Source organism: Haliotis rubra, unplaced genomic scaffold (assembly GCF_003918875.1).
Source record: "Haliotis rubra isolate DU_JTF1 unplaced genomic scaffold, ASM391887v1 Scf319, whole genome shotgun sequence".
Taxonomy (NCBI): Eukaryota; Metazoa; Mollusca; class Gastropoda; order Lepetellida; family Haliotidae; genus Haliotis; species Haliotis rubra.
The window spans coordinates 91,601-116,022 of NW_025766990.1; the positions used below are offsets into that span (position 1 = coordinate 91,601).

General features: G+C 39.9%; 2 protein-coding genes across 2 annotated transcripts in view; one reads left to right on the forward strand and one right to left on the reverse strand.

Moving 5' to 3' along the window:
• Positions 1-6,956: 6,956 nt before the first annotated feature.
• Positions 6,957-22,203, reverse strand: LOC124283617 (protein AMN1 homolog). Its single transcript, XM_046719605.1, has 7 exons — positions 22,127-22,203; positions 20,396-20,525; positions 18,975-19,119; positions 15,694-15,911; positions 13,656-13,712; positions 12,118-12,229; positions 6,957-8,337 (listed from the first exon to the last, which is right to left on the reverse strand). The coding sequence occupies exons 1-7, from the start codon at positions 22,195-22,197 to the stop codon at positions 8,258-8,260; spliced, it is 813 nt and encodes a 270-aa protein (XP_046575561.1). The 5' UTR covers positions 22,198-22,203; the 3' UTR covers positions 6,957-8,257.
• A 78-nt stretch (positions 22,204-22,281) lies between these two features.
• Positions 22,282-24,422, forward strand: part of LOC124283620 (ADP-ribosylation factor GTPase-activating protein 2-like) — a 42,887-nt gene continuing 40,746 nt past the window's right edge. The window contains 2 exon segments of the mRNA XM_046719610.1: positions 22,282-22,379; positions 23,648-23,839. Coding sequence (XP_046575566.1) covers positions 22,308-22,379; positions 23,648-23,839 — 264 coding nt within the window. The 5' untranslated portion in view covers positions 22,282-22,307.

Here is a 24,422-nt window from a genome sequence, read left to right on the forward strand (position 1 = left end):
CTTAGCTCTACAGCTGACATAGGTCTGTGTTTCGCACACACACACACACACACACACACACACACACACACACACACACACACACACACACACACACACTTCATTCCTATAAAAATACGCTCTAATATCTTCTGTCTTAAAAATGAAATTCCCATATTGAATAAATGGCTGCAGAAACTGTAATATTCCCCTATGGATAGATGCAATGGAATGCATCTTTCTCTCACTCACACATCTGTCCAAGGCTGAAAAGATGTCTACTCGTATGAAGTTTACCAACCCCTTGCAGAATGAACGACTATAATACTCTGTTATATTCCCCACTGGATAGATGCAATGGAATGCATCCTTCTCTCTCACACGCATCTGTCTAAGACTGTACTGTAAATAACGTCTGCTCGTATGACGTTTACCAACCCCTTGTAGAATGAACGACTATAATACTCTGTTATATTCCCCACTGGATAGATGCAATGGAATGCATCCTTCTCTCTCACACGCATCTGTCTTAGACTGTACTGTAAATAACGTCTACTCGTATGAAGTTTACCAACCCCTTGTAGAATGAACGACTATAATACTCTGTTATATTCCCCACTGGATAGATGCAATGGAATGCATCCTTCTCTCTCACACGCATCTGTCTTAGACTGTACTGTAAATAACGTCTACTCGTATGATGTTTACCAACCCCATGCAGAATGAACGACTATAATACTCTGTTATATTCCCCACTGGATAGATGCAATGGAATGCATCATTCCCTCTCACACGCATCTGTCTTAGACTGTACTGAAAATAACGTCTACTCGTATGAAGTTTACCAACCCCTTGTAGAATGAACGACTATAATACACTGTTATATTCCCCACTGGATAGATGCAATGGAATGCATCATCCCCTCTCACACGCATCTGTCTTAGACTGTACTGTAAATAACGTCTACTCGTATGAAGTTTACCAACCCCTTGTAGAATGAACGACTATAATACTCTGTTATATTCCCCACTGGATAGATGCAATGGAATGCATCCTTCTCTCTCACACGCATCTGTCTTAGACTGTACTGCAAATAACGTCTACTCGTATGAAGTTTACCAACCCCTTGTAGAATGAACGACTATAATACTATTTTATACCAACCCCTTGTAGAATGAACGACTATAATACTCTGTTATTTTCCCCACTGGATAGATGCAATGGAATGCATCCTTCCCTCTCACACGCATCTGTCTTAGACTGTACTGCAAATAACGTCTACTCGTATGAAGTTTACCAACCCCTTGTAGAATGAACGACTATAATACTATTTTATATTCTCCACTGGATTAATGCAATGGAATGCACCCTTCTCTCTCACACGCATCTGTCCATGGCTGAAAAGATGTCTTCTCGTATGAAGTTTACCACCCCTTGTAGAATGAACGACTATAATACTCTGTTATATTCCCCACTGGATAGATGCAATAGAATGCATCCTTCTCTCTCACACGCATCTGTCTTAGACTGTACTGTAAATAACGTCTACTCGTATTAAGTTTAACAACCTCTTGTAGAATGAACTACTGTTATATTCTCCACTGGATGTTGTTTGTTTGTGACAGCCTGACTCGCTCGGGATGAAATGAATCCATGGATACACAATTACCTACAAGCTACCTTAACATTTAGGTTCCATATATTTATTCAGACTGCAGTGGAAAAATATGCGAAGAATTGTTTAAAAAGTTAGTTCATATTTCAGCTGTCATCATTTATAAATGTACATGTATGTAAATGACGGAGTCTGGACCTGACAAATCAGTGGATGAATGCATGGATAGTGACCTCACCCTTCTACCCAGAGCTCCAAGCGGCCAGTATAGTTCCTCTGTCACAGGCTGCCGCCTCATATCTTACACAGTCCATTTAAGACACTACTGGTGTTTTTGGTTTGTTTCGTTTATTTCTTAAGTGTCTACATCTAAATTATCATGTGATAGACTGTTAAAGGGTCATCAAACGTAAAACACTATTTCCGTTTGCTGTCATCGAAGCCCCGAGCCAGAGCAAGCGATAGTCACATTTTTATATGTCGATCTCCTACCCAGAGTTCCATGCGACCAGCATAGTACCTCTGCCACAGGCCAGAAAGCACACTCCGACACAGCGATGACTAACATAACATCACTGCCACAGGCTAATTTGCATATCACGTGACCGGACTTTTCTCTTGTTTGTAATCAAACGCGCATATTCATAATAAGCTTATTCACGAAAGCTTTTCGGCGCTCTCTTCATAATGTTTTACATTGTTACATATATATTCTTCCACCACTGCGACAGTTAAGTCTATGACAGTACATATAAAATTTAGATATCAAACAGGCTGCATCGTTTGCTCTCCATCGGCTTCGATGACAACACGTGGAGCCGTACAACCTATGTAAACAAAGGATCGCTACGCAAATCGAAATAGTGTTACATGTTTTTGGATATTTTCTCAGTGAAACTAATTCATTCTGCTAAAGATGTTTAGTTAGAATTGTAGACTCGTCAAAAATAAAAGAGTAAAAGAAATCTGTACATTATATTGAATGGACGGTGCAAGATGTGACGAATCGTCACATTTTTCTGGCCTGTGGCAGAGGTACTATGCTGGCTTGCCGCATGGAACTCTGGGTAGGAGAGTGGCCAGAAAGATGTGAAAATTCGTCACATCTTAAACAGTCCATTCTGTTTAACTCTCTCTTTTTTGACGAGTCTACACATCTAATTAAACATAGGATGGTTTAGTTTCACTGAGAAAATATCCTTAAACGTGTAACACTATTTCGATTTGCGTAGCAATCCTTTGTTTACATGGGTTGTAGGCTCCACGTACTGTCATCGAAGCCGACGGAGAGCAAACGATGCAGCCAGTTTGATATATACATGTATTGTCATAAACCTTACTGTCGCAGTTGTAGAGGAACATTAATGTAACAATGTAAAACAATATGCAGAGCGCATCGAAAAGCCTGCATTAGACCAGTTCTTCTTATTTACGAATATGCGCGTTTACAAAACAAGAGAAGAGTCCAATCACATTACATGTATATGCAAATTAGCCTGTGGCAGTGATGTTATGCTCAGTCATCACAGCCCCCAAGTGTGAATCTATCGGGTCATGGGCTTCATGAGACTTCTATTCCACTAAAGCAATTTTACGAGGAAGCCTTTAGATCATGAACTATGCAGTGACAGGTTATAATCCACCAGCTGTCACTTTTATCTGTTTTCTGCAATTAAACTTTGTTATGTATGAATGTACTTCTGTCTTTAATGAAAGGCTGCAGTTGTTTCATGAACTCTGAACTTGCAGATACTCATCATTAGTGACCGTTCATAATAAAATGAAAAATTTTTTTTTTTTTTTGGGGGGAAGAAGTGGGATGTGGTCATCAATTTTGTACATAAACATATTTTACAAATTATGCTTAAAAATGATAAGGAGGTCTTTGATTTTGTATATGACATGCAAAGTGGGAGAAGGTGTCACTTATTTTGTACATAAAATTTAGGGGCGGGTCATTCATATTTTACATGCTTCTCCATAAAAATCATCTTTCTCTTTCCCATGCTCAAAGCTTTATTGTAGGATGTACCTACATTGTACTAAGTTCCATGCACAAGGTGTATGCCCAAAGCTTTTTTAGGGTGTACCTACATTGCACTAAGTTCCATGCACAAGGTGTATGCTCAAAGCTTCATTGTAGGGTGTACCTACATTGCGCTAAGTTCCATGCACAAGGTGTATGCCCAAAGCTTTGTTGTAGGGTGTACCTACATTGCACTAAGTTCCATGCACAAGGTGTATGCACAAAGCTTCATTGTAGGGTGTACCTACATTGCACTAACTTCCATGCACTGTATTCTCAAAGTTCCATGCACATTGCAAGGTGTATGCTCAAAGCTTCATTGTAGGGTGTACCTACATTGCGCTAAGTTCCATGCACAAGGTGTATGCACAAAGCTTCATTGTAGGGCAGAACTGAAGTCCTAGAAACTCTTGAGTCAAGCTGCCAACCATCATGATTACCTATCCAAAGACTCTCCACGACCACAATTCCTAAAATTCAACTGATTTTGATAGATGCAATGAAGCTAAATAAATTGTCTAGCCTGACGGCCCGATTGCTTTAGCCGCCTCTTACGATAAGCATGGGTTGCTGAAGACCAGTACTGGATCTTCACGGGTATGATAGTTTTCCATGTAAAGAAACTCAGGTGACAATGATTCAGATGTGCATTTTGAGTGTCATTCAGGTCCACCAAACACAACAGGCATAATATTGTTCCAGTTCTTCTGTCTATAGTCCATCATCAACAACTTACATATATTCCAGAGTTAAAAACTCGTCACGATATGGCTGAAATATTGCCGATGTGACGTTAAATAATAACTCACTCACTCACTCCAGTGTTAAATAATCGAGTCTGGACCAGACAATCCAGTGATTAACAGCATGGGCATCGTTCTACGCGACTGGGATTCGATGACGTTTCAACCAAGTCTGACTACCCGATACCGTTTGTAACCTCTACACACTGGAGGACACAGAATAATGTGATGGTGGGTTTGATGAATCATGTCTTCACACAAGGACACCAGACATGTGGATTACAACTTATGTATCTCTGAGCCATCTTGTGTCTTTGTCACCAGCCTGTAAATGCCTGTTAGTCTTTCCCCCAGGATCCAAAAAGAGCAGGGCAACAGAATTTCAAAAGGGGCATCCAAATTCCAGAAAGGGCAATTATGCTAGTCATGCTCAAAGAGCACAATTATTTTACTTACCTCCAACATAAAGTGGGAAAATAGAAACTACCAAGTGTTAACATCAATTATTGTATCAAAAGAAGGGCTGGGCGCCAACCAAAAAGGTCAGGACACAAAATTAAAGGGAAGGGCTGATGACTGCTAATATCGACTGGAAACACATAGAGAATACTACACGAGGTCTCATTACATACGAATTATACGAAACGAGTGTCCTTCCTATGGTATCTGACCGAGCGAAAGCGAGGTCAGAAACCATAGGAAGGTCACGAGTTTCGTATAATTTGTATGTAATGAGACCGAGTGTGGTATTTTATTTATTACCCACGTCTTACATGCATTAAGTTGTTAATATTTTGGTTTCAAACCGAAACCGGTTTCATAAAGAGGTTGCAGAAGAGTTTTGTACTGTAGTACAATATTTGCATGACGTCACACTGTAATGACGTCACTGCCTTGGTAACCGACGTCACGATGCATGTCAGTTGTCATCACCTCATACAGCCTCCTACAGTAAACTACTCCGTAGCACCCCGTTTCTTGGTTTCCAGTTGCTTCATTCGGCTAAGATCACTGGTGGAAACATTATGTTTATGTTTTTCGACAGATATAATGTCTCAGTTGGACTCACAATTAAACAGCGACACGGCAACGTTCGCGATGTTTACATTCCCACAATGCATTTAAGTTGTAGAATGAATGAATTCACGTGTTTGTTATGAATGAAAAATAGTTACCTTAGAATGTGACCTACTTGAGAGGTCATCGGTTATCCAATCAAATCGTTAGAATCTCAGGTCAAGTCGTTACGATACAGGTCAACGCGATACGACACTCGTGTGACGTACGAGATTAGTGAGCAACTACCCATACATTGACTATGTGGGTAATAATATAAGTTATCACATCGTGTCGAGGGAAATACGGGGTTTTATCAGTCCCTCGTAAGGTTGTATTCCCCTCGTCCACGATGCAGAGCTGTCAACCCCTAAAGGTGGTTTGGAGTGAGACTGAAAAACATAAGCCGGGGTCAAGCCGGGGTCATGTCGAGGGCGACGCCCTAGTGGGGGGGTCTCTGGGGGGCGAAGCCCCCCGCCCCCGAAAATGAAGTTTAGTGATTTTCAGGAGCATTTGGAGCCTTCTGGTGGCATTATTTTGACACTAAAAGATGCATGCTAATAAATAATAATAAGTTGAATCATTCGCATAAACATCGTTTTAGTACTTCGTTCATTCAGGCGTTCTTTCAATGTTCAACTTTACGCAAAAACGAACGAATATGCGTATTAATTTTGAAATCATTTTTGGCTACCAGATATGCGTGAGATTATTATTTGGAGGCGTGAGAGCGTGACATTTGTCAATAAAGCGTGAGACTCACGCCAAATGCATGAGAGTTGACAGGTATGACGATGTGATAACGCATTTATCTAGCCCAATGTTTTTACTAAATCAAAAGAAAACAATACGCATCGAAGCGACTTGTTTTTATTAATGTGAGATGCCATGTTGACAACAGCTGATCGATTGACCTCAATGCAGCGCACGCTTTTCTCACTTCGCGTGGTCACCGAGGCGTGGCGGGATAATATGACTTTTGTACTCCCTGCTCGTGGATCGTGACGGGTGTACATGGTATTTTATCAGTCACGTGAACCAATCAAAACTCGACATTCTTACATGAGGTTGGATAATACCCTTTCTTCATACATGAAGTGAGTATGGTTTATGCTTCCTTTAATACTATTCCAGAAATATCATAGCTGGGGAAACCAGGAATTTACTGCACAAATTGTACCCATATGGGGAATCAAACACCTGACTGACAAACACTTTACAGTCTTGGCTACCCTACGGCCACCCCTTCATTTATCAGTGAGTGAGTATGGGTTTACGCCACTTTGAGCAATATTCCAGCAATATTCCAGCAGGGGGAACACCAGAAATTGGATTCACACATTATACCCATGAGGGGAATTGAGCCTGGTCCTTTGGCGTGACGACCGAACACTTTACCCGCTGGCCCACCTCACTGTCGCCTCTCATTTATCAAGAGTATGAGTGTTCAAAATCTGTATGTCTCGTGTCTATATGAATCACTATCTTCACAATGCCTATCAAGGCATGTTTGTTTAACAAACAAAAAACACTAACCTCAAGAGAGTATATACTTTAGTACATGGAAAAGAAATATATGTGAGTTTCAAGTGAACCATAATGTTTTATTCTGGTTTGTACAATTTTCAACAATAAACAACTGTCATACAATAAAAAAATAAGTTGAAAGTAGACCTTAAATGGAAGATTTGCAACTGAACATACTTTCAGAACACTCATATACAAATGATATAACTCCACAAAGTTAACATAAAATTAGGGAGTACTAGTAATCCCTAGAAAAATACATTATGGTATATAAATAACAAATAATGTAATGCCAGTAATTTGTAATAAACTGTAACTGACAAATTGCAAAAGGCAGAATTCTGAAGGTTCAATATTTTGATATCTCATCAAGCTGTCACTTAGCTGCAAGGAGCTGTTGACAGGGCATCGCTTACAGTGAGCAATATCAAGAGCTGCTGACAGTCTGTTATTAACAGTGGGCAATATCAGGAGCTGCTGACAGTCTGTTATTACTAGTGGGCAATATCAGGAACTGTTGATAGCCTTTGCTTAGCAATAACAGGAGAGCTGACAGTGTTGTTAACAGTAGCCAACATCAGAAGCTACTGACAGCCTATTGTTAAGCAACATCAGGAGCTGCTGGCAGCTTATCTTTAAGCAACATCAGGAGCTACTGGCAGTGTTGTTAACAATGGGCAATATCAGGAGCTGCTGACAGTGTTGTTAACAGTGGGCAATATGAGGAGCTGCTGACAATTTGTTGATAACAGTGGGCAATATCAGGAGCTGTTGACAGTCTGTTGTTGACAATGGGCAATATCAGGAGCTGGTGACAGTCTGTTGTTGACAATGGGCAATATCAGGAGCTGTTGACAGTCTGTTGTTCACAGTGAGCAATATCAGGAGCTACTGGCAGTGTTGTTAACAGTAGGCAATATCAGGAGCTGCTGATAGTTTGTTGTTTACAGTGGCCAACATCAGGAGCTGTTGACAGCCTATTGTTAAGCAACATCAGGAGCTGTTGACAGCCTATTGTTAAGCAACATCAGGAGCTGTTGACAGCCTATTGTTAAGCAACATCAGGAGCTGTTGACAGTCTGTCGTTCACAGTGAGCAACATCAGGAGCTGCTGACATTCTGTTGTTAACAATGGGAAATATCAGGAGCTGCTGACAGTGTTGTTCACAGTGGCCAACATCAGGAGCTGCTGACATTCTGTTGTTAACAATGAGTAATATCAGGAGCTGCTGACAGTGTTGTTCACAGTGGCCAACATCAGGAGCTGCTGATAGTCTATTGTTAAGCAACATCAGGAGCTGTTCACAGCGGTCAGTATATCGTCCATGTGACATGCTTCATCTGAGACGTCCTCCCAACTGTGAGTTCTTCAAGGGCCATCCTGGCTTGTTCTGGAACAATAACAATAATCCCATTAAACTAAACATAAACCCTAGGGGGTACAAATACATAAATCACTAACTGGCATCATTATAAATGAAACCCGTCATTAAAACTACTCATTTCGACCTTTAATTGACTTAAATCGACCTTTTTGACAACAGTGCACAATTCTCACCCATGAGCGAAATTTCAACCAATCAAATGACCCGCCTCTGTGGCGTCATATGAGGAATAGCTTTGAGGGCCGATGCAGAATTCATCTACATTTTAGGGGTAAATTATCGTGTTTACAGGCTTGTATAAACCTGAAATCGTGACAATTGTTGTGGAAAATGAAAGCTATATGTTCTCACAATCTACTGTCATTTAATTTTGTCTCCTGCTTTGCCTAGTTTCCGAGTTACAACTTGTTTTCATAGACGATTCTGTCAAAATCGATTGGTGTCGTTAGGCCCTATTTGTATAATGACTGATCCAAATTGATCCCATTTCTGTGTTTTTACCTCTATATTTAATCATGTCATGTAAAAATCTGTTTGTTTTCTCAAAACAGTGTCGGCCCATAAGTTTTCACATGCAATACAGCAATTAATACTCCCTCGTTGTAACCCGTGTTAGGTGGTACAAACCTACACATGTTATTTGTCATCATTCACTTGATGGTCAGTTAATGAATTTATAACAGGTATAATTAGTGGTAACACACTTAGATTACCCGACAAAGGTTCCCATTTGGCATTTCTTGTGTCTGGAGTAAATATTCAACATTATAAACATCGATCAAAGGATTAACCGATAACACGCTGATTGATTAATTACTTTTATCTTACACAGCGGAATTGTCAAAGGTAGTGTTTATGTATGTAGATTTACTAATCTATACTGAATACACTCTGTCGTGGTCGGTGTCTCGCGTAAAAACAACGTCCTTCTTTCAAAGGATTAACCGCCAATACATTGATTGATTGCCCATTATTTGCTAACTAAATTACTGTTTTTAAAAGAAAGGCGGACATTATGCAATTAGTTGCCAGGTGTGCTATCTTGGGTGACCAATGAGACTATACACCAATACCTGAAAAGATTTATCACTTTTTCGTATATTAAACTGTTAAAAGACACATCATTTGGAACAGTTTTGTGGATATTGATGGATACATTCCTCGAACAAGGTAATGGCCTGATATCGTTCCTATAACTTTAATCTGTTTTAATTTTAATATTTGCATTTTGTTTTATTCATTTGTCGTAGCATTCAACAGAATCATTGTTTTCGCCCGTGAAGTGTAATGAGACAGACAACATGCACTAGGGTGTGTGTGTGCGAATTATGATTCACATTGGCAAACTATAAAATGTCTAGATATTACAGTTCTGTTATAAATTCACTATAAGTATCAGCAGATCGTCTGCTTTTTATTTAGTTTCAAAATGCATACAAGTGTGATAATAAACTAATTAGGATTATAAGACCAAATATATAGACGCATTATTGACTAGTATCTACATACTGGTGAGTGGACATTAACCATGGGAATGTAGCAAAGAAATTTATCGCGCAGTATTGTGACTTCGACCCCACCTCGCTTCCGTGGAAGAAATCGTTATGTTATAAGTTGTGTCATGCAAATCCGTTTGGTTATGATTCCAATACATATTTAACAACGAGTAGAAAGTAGTCTTGATTTTCTAACTTGATGAAAACAAACTATAATCTCATTAATTCTAACAGATTTTTTTATTTTTAAAAATGGCGGCGCCCTGTCGGGAACATCCGCCAGTCTGAGGATAAATGGTATTTAGGTTTGTTTTCACCGAAGTTACAAAATCAATACTACTTTCTACTGGTAGTAAAATATGTATTTTATTGATTTTGCATGACATAGCGTATAACATAACAATTTCTCGTGGCAGCGAGGTGGGTGTCAATATAATACTACTTCGACCACAACCTCACTTCCGAGGAAGAAATCGTTATGTTACAAGTTGTGTCATAGAAAATCTTTATGGTCATCAATCATATGCATATTTTACTACAACTAGTAAGTAGTTTTGATTCTTTAACTTCCGTGAAGCCGATCTGAACACAAGTAAGATATCGTTTCAGGCTTCCACAACGCCGCTAAACCGCTCACAAACATAACCCATTTTAGCAATCGAACTGCGGGGTCCTGTGGAAATCTGTGCATGGGGACACCATCGCCTCGACCCTAGGAGCAATTGACGACAAAGCAACGATTCGGCATGTCGCCGTTGATGTCGAAAATCATCAAAATGATGAGCGTGCTACACATTTTCTATACAACTAACTGAAAATCGTTCCTCATATGACGCCACTGCAGTGCTCTGGCGACAGAGTTACGTAACCTGTCTGTGGTTTCGCTTGGCGGGCGAGAGGGAAGCAGGCTTACTTTTGGCCACTTTTAATCGCCGGTATTAATTAACCACAAGTTTTTAAAGAATAAATTTGGTGTTCCGCATAAGACTAACCACAAATCTTTCATATGTAATGGTTAAAAGAGTAACAAAAACAAAGTTTAGTGGTTCTTTAAACTAATAATACATAATCAGAGGATCCTTTCATTCCTAAGGGAGGCAAATGCATAGAATCAAGTGACAGCCATTAAAACCTGCCTGTCTGTAAAGTGTGCTCCATAAAACATGGTTGATCTTGGTACATGAAGAACTGTTCAACATTGTCATTCAACATTGTATGAAATAAGGCCCGTTCACTTTTCACTTACTAGCACAGAGCCTTAGACAGCTCGCCCACCATGCGCCAAAAGTTATCAAAGTCCTGGATAATTTAGCACAAGAATAGCAATGTTACAGTAAAATTATCCACAGTCCTGCTACTAGAGAGGATGTTTATTATTTTGTAGCAAAACTAGACATGATTTTAAGCATCTTCAGCAGAGATACAAATTGAAGCCACAGGTTGACTGACGTTTCGACCGACATATACACTGTAAACTTAGGGTGAATTGGTCATTGTCGGCACAAGTGCTACACATATGTATCCCAGGTACGTGTTTGTATACAGAAATGTACCCTATACAAAGTCAAAATACAGAAACGTACCCGGTACCCTTAACAGCGGTCGAGTCCATATTCCGCAATCCAAAACAGTATGTAGTTGTTCCCGTTCAACTGATTGCGAGTGGTATTCATGTGCATCGTGAAATATCTGCTACTTAGTTATGTTAGGGAAGAAAAATGTAATGTCCATAGCAGCATACTCTCTTCAGCTGTGTATCAAGTACACAACACCAATTCGTGAACTAGTGAAGAGTGAGTGAGTGAGTTAGTTAAGTTTTATGCAACCTTTAGCAATATTCCAGCAATATCGCAGTGGGGGACACCAGAAATGGGCTTCGCACATTGTACCCATGTGGGGAATCAAACCTGGGTCTTCGGCGTGACGAAAAAACGCTTCAACCACAAGGCTACCCCATCACCCTAACTAGTGAAGAAATTCTGTCACAATGCTTCCTAGTTGTAGATATCAACAAAAGCTGACATTGACTTCACTGACTCAGTCAACTGTCAGGGACCATCCATTTCACATTTGATACCTGGAATTCTTATCGGAGACGCGCAAACAAAGTTTCTAACCCCAAAAATAGTTTTCACAACATCCACCATTAGTCTTAGTGAACAAAATGTTTGGGAAAAACTGAGAACAGATTCTATGTTTTCATTACTTTTGAAAACAGATAAGTTTTTCAAATAATGTCAGGTTCCCCTGGCAAGGTTGCACCCTTATTAACAAGTCCTGAAAACTGTACCAGTGATGAGAGGACAGCCATGGAACAGCAGGATGTTGATTTGAGGACAGAACTGAGTGACAGCCTCCACAGCCTCATCTGTCAGCTGCTTGCAGTGATCCATGTGGATTTCCTGAAATTGACAACACTACACATGAAAAAAAGCTAGGACAATAAACACGTACAAATTACAGCAATTCAACAAGTGGATTTCCTGAAATTGACAACACTTCATATGAAAAACTTAAGGAAGGCTAGGAAAATAAACACGTACATTACAGCAATTCAACATGTGGATTTCCTAAAATTGACAACACTTCATATGAAACGCTTAAGCAAGGCAAGGAAATAAAGACATACATTATAGCAATTCACATGTGGATTTCCTCAAATTGACAACACTACACATGAAAAAAGCTAGGAAACATACACATTACGCAATACACACTATACATCCTGAAAACCTACTTGGGACAAATCAACTTTGTGTTTACAGTTCAAGCAAAGCTTAATGGTTATATATAAGACACCATAAAACAGTATAGTCTTTTAATGTAAAAGGAATTTTACTGATAAACATAGGGCATCATGAAAAATCAATAAAATCCTGTCAGATGTTGTACACATATTATTTTTCATTTCCTGGAAACCTGTGAAAATCCAGGTTAAAATTTGTCTTCAATAAGCCATGCTTGTCGTAAGAGGCAACTAACGGGGTCGGATGGTCAGACTCACTGAATTGGTTGAAACATGTCATCCTATCACAATTGTGTAGATCGATGCTCATGACGTTGATCACTGGATTGTCTGGCTCAGACTCCATTATCTATGCCGTCATATATCTGGAATATTGCTGGGTGTGGCGTAAAACTACAACCTACCAGTGATTGATATTATAAGCATTGTTCTGGAGGGTCTGTAAAGAACTGATGTTCTCAGACACATTGTTTCATAGCACAAATACAACTGCTTCGCGGCAAGGACATTAGCTTTTCATGCTGCATGAGATTCTGTGCGATCAGTTTGACTGCGTATGATTAACAGATGTTAAATCTTCAGTTTTATGTGCTTGTGACAAGTTGTTGATGGGTAGCTCTCTCCAAGTGAAAGGTTTTCAAACAGAATAGTGTAGATAGAATAGAAATAGTTGAGAGAATTATCCATTAACGTTTAACATTTGCTAGATATAGGTATTTTAGTTAAATTTCCACTGCGTACCAAGCATCAGTCTACAAAATTGTGACAAGGTCACAGAAAGTAACCTCTGGATTCATTTATCTTTGTCTATGACAAATATAAATTGTTGGTGATATAATCTTAATCATTATCCTCTTGCATATGACAAGCAAAAAATGCTGCACTTGTGATATTAAGTATTATCGTGTGGTAAAAATAACAATGTGATGCTCAGGTGAATGAAAAATAAATGAACCTTATTCATCAAATATACATCGTTCATTATATGATGAACTGCATGGAATCATAAAAATCCTGTAACTGGGGAGACAACTGAATCAACATATTATTTGTGGGCCTCTTTACAATTTCAACTGGATTACCTTCAATGTTTTGGCACAGATTCCATTCACGAGATTGAAGACACCATCATCTGTTATCTGTATAGAACAAAACAAACAACAATAAACAATATGTATCACAATTGTTGTATTGTGCTAACTTCTACACACAAGGTGCATGCTCAAGGTGCTAACATTATTACCCTGGCGCTAGATTTTTGACTGACTGACTGACTGACTGAGTTTGGTTTCGCGCCCCTTTTAGCAATATTCGAGCAACATCATGGCAGGGGACACCAGAAATGGGCTTCACACATTGTACCCATGTGGGGATTCGAACCCAGGTCTTTGGCGTGACGAGCCAACGCTTTAATCACTAGGCTACTGCACCGCCCGCTAGATTTTTGAAACTCTCTTAGAGCTAAGATAGCCGTAAGTTAATGTTAATGTATAGCACTTACGACTATCTTAGCTCTAAGAGTGCTTCACCAATCTATGATCCCTGATCAGTATGCTCCGCCACCCAACCTGCCTGTTGACCATCCCCCATTTACTCAGTGATGCCAGCAATAGTAGTTTCAAGGATCAAAATTAGTAGTTTGACCATAAAAGGAACTGAAGGAAAGGTTACTTGGTTAAATCATTCCGATAGGATCGGCATTTTCCACCAGTACACAATAAATGGGTCAAATCGGACGTAAAGGTATTGAAATCAGCCTTAGGTTTCTGATAGACAATTTCGCTAAAATTACGTTTGCTACTTGCAATGATTCCAGTTCAAATAATTATGTCATTAAACTTGATGAATGGAAGGTATGTTTTGTCTATATATCCGAATTTTAATGAATTTTCTTCAGATTTCGTAGAATTTCTAGTGCAATCGTATTGGTGTAGTTTGAGGCTTAAATTCGTAGCGACTACGATAAATTCGTAGAGGTTGGAATCTCTGATTTACTGCTTGGTGACAATATGGAACAAAGTCACTTGCCTAAGGTGAGACTATGTGTTACATGTGATTTGTTGTGGGGCAGGACTGAAGGCTTAGAAACTCTCAGGACTTAACCTGCCAAACATGGTCCCCATCCACGGACTCTCTGTGACCAACATTGCTTAACTTCAAATGATGTATGACATGTGCTCATTGCAGAGGACCACACATCACGGCTCTGTAGCTCACCTAACTTTTGAAGACATTTCATCCTCATTTTAGCACATCTATAGCAAATAAAGGTGAGATGAGGTGAAATTAGGCTTAACGTCGTACTTGAGAATATTTCGCTCATCTGACGATGTGCATGCATGCATGTGTATGTGTATGTGCAGCTGCTTGTACTAGCCCAGACTTAAACTGGTTTTATAGTGCTAGCCCACTGAGATCACCTACCCCACTCAGACACATTATACTGACTCCGAGCCGACCAGTCCTTGTTGTACCCATTAATGCCGAGCACCAGGCAGGGACGAACAAGTACCATATTTTAACGTCTTATGGTATGATGGGTCGGGGATCGAACCCGCGAACTTCCGCTCTCCGGGCGGACGCTCTAACCACTACACCACGGAGGCGGTCAGAAGACACATTGAAGCTCCATGATCCTGCAGTACCTAGTTATCTCCCTTGGCCCACGCAACCACATATTCTTCACTGTATAACGGCAGACATAGCATGAACAGTGGCACCAAAATGGTAAAACGGAGGATGTAGACAAAGTCGGGGCTGACCTAAATGTGCAGCGTCAGGTGAGTATAAACACACTGTATTGATTCTAAAATGCTCAGGATTTACCTTCACAAACGCTGCGAAGCAGGGTTGCCATGGCATCAGATAAGTGGTCTTCAGCAACCCATGCTTGTCGCAAGATGCAACTAACGGGATTGGGTGGTCAGACTCGCTGATTTGGTTGACACATGTCATTGTATCCCAATTGTGTCGATCATTACTCATGCTGTTGATCACAGGATTGTCTGGTCCAGACTCGATTATTTACAGACTGCTGCCATGTAGCTGGAATATTGCTGAGTGCAGCATTGAACAACAACCAACTCACTGACTGACATTTCTTGCAGCTATAACACTCACACTGGCTCTTGAAAAGTTGAGAGACTTAAGAAAATGTGAATACTGTCCGAGAGCTGTGAGTGTGCGGTCTGTTATGTTGGGACAGCCACCAATGTTGAGGTCCCTCAGTTCAGGACAGTTCTGAGACAAAGCAATGATAGCATCGTCTGTAAGGTTAACACAGCGACGCACGTACACCACTTGGAGTTGACGACAGAACTGGGACAGGGCTGTGATGCCTGTAGATAAACAATTTTTAACCAGACTCTGGCTAAATACTCATAGTAATTCCTTAATGAAATATACTGACATACAAAAGAAGGTACACACCTGGGTCCCGTTTCACAAAGCTATCGCAGCGTTAAGACTGTCGTAACTTCTATACTGTAACACAGACTTACGACAGTCGCAGCGTTACGATAGCTTTGTGAAACGGGCCCCTGATGCTTTGGGATCATTTAAACAAAACCGAATGCTGTTGAGTGAGTGAGTGAGTGAGTGAGTGAGTATGGTTTTACGCCGCTTTTAGCAATATTCCAGCAATATCACGTCGGGGGACACCAGAAATGGAGAGATGGGAGATGGAGAATGTGCAGGTGATGGTCATCTTGTCGGAATCAAAACACTTTCAAAATATTTACATTGAACTTTATAAAACTGATCCCAAAATGCCAAGTGTGTGCCCTCAATTTTGTACATGAATTTAGGTCAACAAGCTGAATGAGTGGCTTTACGCTGCTTTTAGCAATATTCCAGCAATATCTCGCCGGGGGACACCAGAAATGGGCTTTCAGATATTGTACCCATGTGGGTAATCGAACCCGGGAATTTGGCGTGATGAGCGAACGCTTTAACCATCATGCTACTCCACGGCCCGGTCAACAAGCAGAAGAATATCATCAAACACCATCAGTTTCAGTGGAGTGAATTAAGTGCCATTATGTTGACTTTCACTACCTGAACTCACTTGACCAAACGGTCTTTTACTAGACACAGACCTTGGACTAGTGGATAAAAACATATACTGCCTTGTACTGTTTCTATGAAAATCTTATAGTTATGAACAACAGCAACTTCTAAAAATACTTGAAATTCTCACTTTCACATTTATAAAAAATCACAAATATAAAATGATGACAACTTGTTTCTCATTTCTCTCTTTGAAATAAGTTTACCATGGTTATTAGGGGTGTCGCGATACGCGAATGTATCGATGCATCGATACATTTTTACTGACGATACGATACGCGATACATGCTTACGTGTATCGATTCCTATTTTAAAACTTTATCGATTCAAATTTCTATGCTATATCCATCTCCTTCAAAGTCTTGATAGTAAATTTATACGAGACGGCTCCCATAAATAGATGTAGCTAGCTTTACTTAAAAAATAGGTTGGAAACTAACAGCTTTTGTGATTGGCTAGACTATTTTGATGGACCAATCAGCGAGCGCCTACGCGTTGCCGGTAAGGTAATGCTATGAAAAGGCGCGAAAATTATGTATCACGATACGTATCATGACCTTAAAATCGTGATACGTATCGTATCGTGAGATTGGTGTATCGTGACACCCCTAATGGTTACTGCGGCCTCAATTAAAAAAAGAAACAAAGGAAGGTAACAGCAAGTGAAAGAAGATAAAACACCTTTGCTGAAGCTGACCAATATCATTTATAATGTTTGTGTATACCCCAGTAACTTCTTAAACATTATCAACATAACTGCACTACGCAAAGTACCAAAGATTTTGTCAGTGAGAGCGTCAAAGACATCTTTACTTATAACCAAGCTGTAACAAAGTCCTTCCTCCAGGCTCCTAGTATCATCTTCATTACCTTTCATCTTCAAGTTTGAACATGAATAGCTATTAATTAAGCGAAACGTGACAGATCAGAATAGGGCTTGGAACTAGTGGACTGCGGTATCATGACCAACTGGTAATGGAGATTCTATACTGAACCACAAAACAAACATCGCTTTTCAAAAGCAAATGCAAGATTTTGTGCTTACAAAATGGTGTTTTATGATGATTGCATCGTTTATTAACATGTTTTTCAATCCAAATTGACAGTTATTACTAACATCAATGTGTTTTCTTATGAAAAAGCATATTGACCAAACTCACCTAAAATGGCAGACATGGTAAAAGGTTCCGTATGACATTCGTGAAAATGAAAGTGCATGTGCATATCGTGACAACCCTACCAATGAAAGTGAGTCTCAAACTCGCTTGAAATCATTTTTGTTTTGACACAATCGACATGGCACGACTTACTAGAGATCAGAGAAACCAAGGACTCACAACAAACACATCAGTGCCGATACAGTGCATCCATGTTTACGCGGGAGAAACCTCTGTTGTCACAGACCATATCATAGTCCTGTCCTCACCGCTCATCATCGCCAAAACCGACTGCAATGGGCAACTCAGCATCGAAATCGGGCGTTATCGACAATGGAGAACTCTGCTTTTTGTCTCATGAAAGCCGATATTGTGTTTCAACAGTCGATGGCAGAGTGGGAGTATGGTGAATAGAGTATTGTTGAAAGGGACTCGTGGGGTGGTCCAAGAATCATGGTGTGGAGTGCAATCGGTCTGAACCAGATAGTTAGCACCGTGCTGTCCCAGAATCTCGGTCCAGGATGACGAAATAACATGACAGCTGCTCGCTACATTGACCAAGTCATAACATTAACACCCCATGTTGTACCACATTTGGACTCTACAGAAATCACATCTTCCAGCAAGACAATGTTCATGCCCACACTGCCAGAGTAGCATTGGACTTCCAAACAAAACATGGCATTCAAACCCTACAATAGCCTGCACTCAGTCTTGATTTGGGTCCAATAGAACACCTTTGGGAAGAGATTCAAAGAAGACTGAATGACCTCCATCCAAGGCCGACAACTGCTGCTGGACTCGATCAGGCATTTCACAGAGTATGGACCCAAGTGCGTATGACCTTCATCAACCGGCTAATTCATTCCATGTACAGACGATGCAACGCTTTCATCGATGCCCATAGAGGCCACACACAATACTAACTTTGAGGTATCTTAATGGTACCATTTTTGGTGATTTTGTTTGTGTGAACACTAAATGTGATTCCCGAAAATGTTTTAACCATAATTGTCAAGTTTGAACTCAATCCTCCGTTTTGATTGCTAATCAGAGTGAATTAAAGTGTGTGCTTTGAAGAAACCGCTATCTGTGCGACATTTCTTTTGTGGTTCAGTATAGATTCAGAAGTATTCCAAGTAACCCAAATTGTGATTGAAGTTTCAGTTCTGTCACCTTGTGTCGTGACAGCTGTTCTTGATTCCTTGATAGAGTTGAGATCTATCTTCTTGAGTTGAGGACACTTGGAAAGCTTTGCCAGACCAGCATCTGTGACTTCCGACTCGCTTAGGTCCAACTTCTGCAACCTGTTATGAAGAACCTGTGGCAATAATAATCATATCAAACATTATTAAGCATTAGACTCTTCTGTAACAGCTGACTACTTTGTTAGAGGGATTTTTTAAAAAATATTTAACAGGTCTTGGGACATCAGCCTTTTAGAGTCCAACATTGTCACTGGAATAATATACCGAATATCATCAAGACTGAGATCAAGAAAATGTCAGCAGGTGTGGTTTTAAATGGCTCTCAGCATTGATGCTGTAAATGATATGTAAGCTGAAAGTGACAAAACTCCATCGTTGAATGTGTTCATGATGTAATGACAATAGTTAATGGAATAATCAGGACGATTGCTCACTCATGCGGTCCAGCTCTACACTGGTACTGCATTCTCTACAAGGGGACGAGTTTAGGTAGCATACTGGTTAAAACGTTCACCTGTCAGGCGGAATGCCATGTTCGATTCCCCCCACTGGTACTGTGTCTGAAGCCAGTGTTTAAAACTCCCCAAATTCCAAGCGAGACAGACAGACTGGTAACTTTTAAAAATTACCAGTCCGGATACAAACTTAATTGCCTGTCCGGTTTTCAACAATGAAACTAAATCAGGATTGTGAATACTTTATATACTGTTTGTAGGCATCGCAATGAACACGTAGCACTAACAGGCAATGCACCGAGTTTAGGTAAACTGAAAGTACATCAGCCTGGTGTGACCCAGGCAACCACAGTGGTGGGGCGTTAACGCAGGCGCAACAGACCCAGGGAACCAGGCTGAATGTACATGTGTTGGGTATTGTAAAATGAACTGTCCAATCGTAAATAGTTTAACATAATTATCATAATTACCTTAAACACCTCAATTTGACGACAAGAGAACCTGTCTGATATTATGAAATATTTACTGTTAGGGGTAAAACATCTACCAGACCACCGGACAGGTTACTTTTGAAAATTGACCGTCCGAGATGAAAATAGACCGTTCCGGACGGTCGGGCAGGCGGGAATTTTAAACACTACTGAAGCCCATTTCAGCGAGCCTGACCACCCGATCCTGTTAGTCGTCTCTTATGACAAGCATGGGTTACTGAAGGCCAATTCTAGCCAGGATCTTCATTCCATCGTTGAATGGGTTCGTGGTGGCATTTGGGTAGCCTAGTGGTTAATAATAATATGTTCACCTGATTACCCGGGTTCAGTTCTCCACATGGAGCCCATTTCTGGTGTCCCCCACCATTAAAATGCTTGAATATTGCTAAAAGCAGCATAAAACCAAACTGACTTTCAAAAGTGATGGGTGAACATTTCCTTACAGCAGTGATGTTTGAGTCCGATATGATCCCTCGCTTGCACATCAGAGTCAGGCATTTGTCTTTGATGTGGAGAGGGAGACGTTCAAGGTCATTACCACTGGCAAGATTCAATACCACAACCTTCACTGACCTGAAACACAGGAGCAGACATAAAGCTTTCTACAGTCAATGGTAAATAGTACGTGATGGCAATTAATGAGGTGAGGTGAAATTGGGTTTAACGTCGTGCTTGAGAATATTTCGCTCATATGACGACGTGCATGCATGCGTGTGTATGTGTATGTGCGGCTGCTTGTACTAGCCCAGACTTAAGCTGGTTTTATAGTGCTAGCCCACTGAGATACCATGCCGCAGTGAAGCATGAATACTCCACTCAGACACAGTATACTGTGTACGGCTGTAAATGATTCTAAGTTTTTCCAGTACTCCTATATTGAAAAAATAGGGAGTATGTACTCCTGATGTTGAAAAATTATCTGGAGCCCTGGTAACCTATAATGTTTTTTGGTTAATTTTCTATCTGAACGTGCTTAAATTTGTGAGAATATTAATGTTATTTACTACCTAAATGTGTTCTTATAGGGCGGTGGGGTAACCTAGTGGTTAAAGCGTTCACTTGTCATGCCGAAGACCCGGGTTTGATTCCCCACATGGGTACAATGTGTGAAGCCCATTTCTGGTATCCCCCGCCACGACATTGCTGGAATATTGCTAAAAGCGGCATAAAACTAAACTCACCACTCACTCAAACATTTTTGGGATGATTTGTATGTGTTCCTCACTAGTTTAGCTGGAAGACATTATTGGTTGATTTCCACCCCTGCAACACATCACTCTCCTTGTGTAATTGTACACATACTACTATCTTTATGACTTATTTAAAGGTATAATGTTTTGTTATAAAGGCAATTGATTTTGCATCTGAAATGGTATTAACGATCTCAGGGAAATAATATTGATGTTTGTTTGCTATTTATACAACTTAACTTCCGGATATCAATTGTCAATAAAACTTCTCACTATATAGTGGCTGGGCATCCACCCTGCAAATGCAATTGCTTGTGCTCTCTGATCGCTCACATACTCCCTCCATATAGGGCGAGCAAGGCAATCGTCAAAATCACCAGAATGTCGAATTCAGATCGCTTTGGGATACCCCTTGTTGTCTTAAATATCACATGAACAATTGTAAAACATGCCACTAACATATTAAGGACAACTCAATCTCAAACACAAGCCATCATCAGAGTATTTTCAATGTCTGTGTGACGTAACATTCATTAGAATGAGTGTGAACACTGCCGTGCGATAACGTGTGACGTCCGAAAACCTATGATCCGATTATAAAGAATGCTTTGTTATTAATGGTAGACATATCTTTCTGATGAGCATGCGTTGAAAATGGCACATTACACAAGTAATTATTCACATTTATTGACGGTAAAATTGTTATATGCAACTTCTGAAGGGTATTAGACGCTACATTTCTCACTGGCAACTTCTAAATAGGGTAAACCTAATAGATCGAACTCATCTGAGTCATGTCCCCCGAAAGAGATATGACTCAAGATAGCCGAGAGCATCGCGGCTCTCGGCTAGACTCAAGTCAAGAGTCTTTTAACACTGTCCACATTGATCTTAAGCTATGACAGCTAGCTGACAACTAGTGCGAGCAAGTAAAATCTGTAACGAATACAGTACTGATCACTCAGGGAAACTGTATTTTCTTACGTGTCAAGTAAAGATGGCACAGTTGGAAACATCATGCTGTCAGTGAACGCACCGGGCTTCACAGACGCCATGTTGTTTATGATTGCAACCAAGAAGTGTGTTCAGCCAATCAACAAACGAAGCATATTTTCTGCTGCCTTGAAGTATCCGGTCACGTGAGTTGAAAGGGAACGTCATCAAAATGGCAGAACAGCCTAGTAAAGCCGACATAAATGCTATTTTCAAGCGTTTAAGGTCAATTCCGACAAACAAAGTAAGTGTACTTACAGAATTGAACATGTAAAATCTCGATGCGTGGTGAACACTGTATTTTACCGTCTTCGAATCATCAAAATATCCACTTTTCAGCATACATGTGTTTGAGCTTCCACGCGAATGGAAATGACGTGACAGTCGCATTTTCTCAAACGTTTCTCTTTGCTTGAATCCTGATCACTTGATATTTTCTTGACGTCTGTGATATTGATGTATTCCGTACATTGAAATACCCTGCGTTACCTAATTACGATGTAGCCAGCGTTAATAGTCAACCTGGGTTAAAAAAACGTGTTTACATCCAAAACGTAGACACTATTGATTTGGGATATATAATCTGTACCCCAAAAGACACATTTTGTACACAAATTGGAAACTACAGTATCTTATATCAAGGTACTGTCTGTCAGCATCTTTGAGCCTATTTAAAACCATTTTGTAGTGCTACAGATGTTTGCCAATGATGAATGTTTACACGCATACATCATTACATTAATGCTGCTTCTGGTTCAAAGAGGAAGTAACATATTGTTGTCATACGTTGATGTAAACAATATTTTCATGTGTATAGGAAACAAGTAGATAGCACATAGTTAGGTAGACTAAATGGATATGCTATGCAAGATAAGGTGTCAACTATAAAGTACAATATGGTTCACCAATTCACATGTCAGCAGTGGTCAGTTACAGGCTGTGTGTCACTATTAGGAATTTGTATCTATTCTAAAAGTGACACACAGACACTCAACGTCATTACTGGTGCTTGTACAAACTTCTCAAAATACTTATCTAAATTCCCACTAACATTGAGTAACGTCTCAATTATGTTCATATCAGGTTTGTCAAGGTAGTAGTTCTAGCCATTTATGTCTCTATGCCGATGGAGATATATAATATGTGACTCAACATGTACAAGACATATTTTGTATCCTCAATCAATTTATGGAATGTAATTAAGAATATTTGATTGCCCCATTCTGTACCCAATACTTTTCTGTCATATGTAGGAAGACTTTGGTGTTTATCAACAACTGGCTGCATGCTTACTGTCACTGCAGATTGTAATCATGTTTATAATAGTTACACGCTATATTCGAATTGATGCATACAGTAAAGTATCTAGACTGTCTCACAGTCCATGAACCACATTATTTTCCTTTTTCCCGTCCAGCCTTTTCTGCAATGCTAAAGCTGAAAATGATTGAAATACCAGATGACAGTTTCCATGCTGACTGCTAATTTCATGAAACTATTATTATGTTCCAGCAATGTTTTGACTGCAGTCATAGCAACCCAACATGGGCCAGTGTAACATACGGTGTGTTTCTGTGCATCGACTGTTCAGCTGTCCACAGGTCACTCGGGGTGCATGTGACATTCATCAGATCTACTCAGCTGGACACCAGCTGGACCTGGCTACAACTGCGGGCCATGCAAGTTGGAGGAAATGCAAATGCAGTAAGTAGAAGTACAGTGTATGAGTATTGTTTGTTGAGACATGACTGATGTATTGAATCATTGAGAGTGTTGTATGTGTGTGTTAGTGTTGGGAATTGGTTTCAATCTCATAATTGATGATTGGTTCATTACAACCGATCAATCATCGAAAATAATTGGTTAGCGTCATTTATTAAATTTTCCTGGTTATGTTTGTTAATGCACAAAAGGTAAAGAAAAAAACACGTAGTTCTTTCGTTTTCTTTGCAAATTGCACAAAATGCATTTGCAAATTTCACATCTTTCAAGGATGACTAGCATGTTAGGAACATGAATTTCATGGAGTCTTTAAAATAAATTCAATCATGAATTGGAAGAGCTTGTAGTGCTAATGAAATCTAACAGACAAAACAGACCTTGTGAAAAATATTGTTATTGCAAACAAGTTAGTGTTCCAAAATTGATTGTGTTCGATTATGAGAAAACATGATCGATTGCTTGGTCGTTTTGTCATTGAGACCAATCTTCGATTATTTCAATTATTCGGACCACCACTAGTGTGTGTACACTATATATACAGTACAGGGACTGTATCGGAGTATGT

Coding starts and splice junctions, on each gene's coding strand:
- LOC124283617 (XM_046719605.1), bottom strand. CDS start 22,197: ATGGCGTCTGTGAAGCCCGGTGCGTTCACTGACAGCATGATGTTTCCA. Junction 13,713..15,693: donor TCAACTTTTCAAGAGCCAGT/GTGAGTGTTATA, acceptor TGTTCTATACAG/ATAACAGATGATGGTGTCTT. Junction 8,338..12,117: donor TGGCTGTCCTCTCATCACTG/GTACAGTTTTCA, acceptor TTATTGTTCCAG/AACAAGCCAGGATGGCCCTT.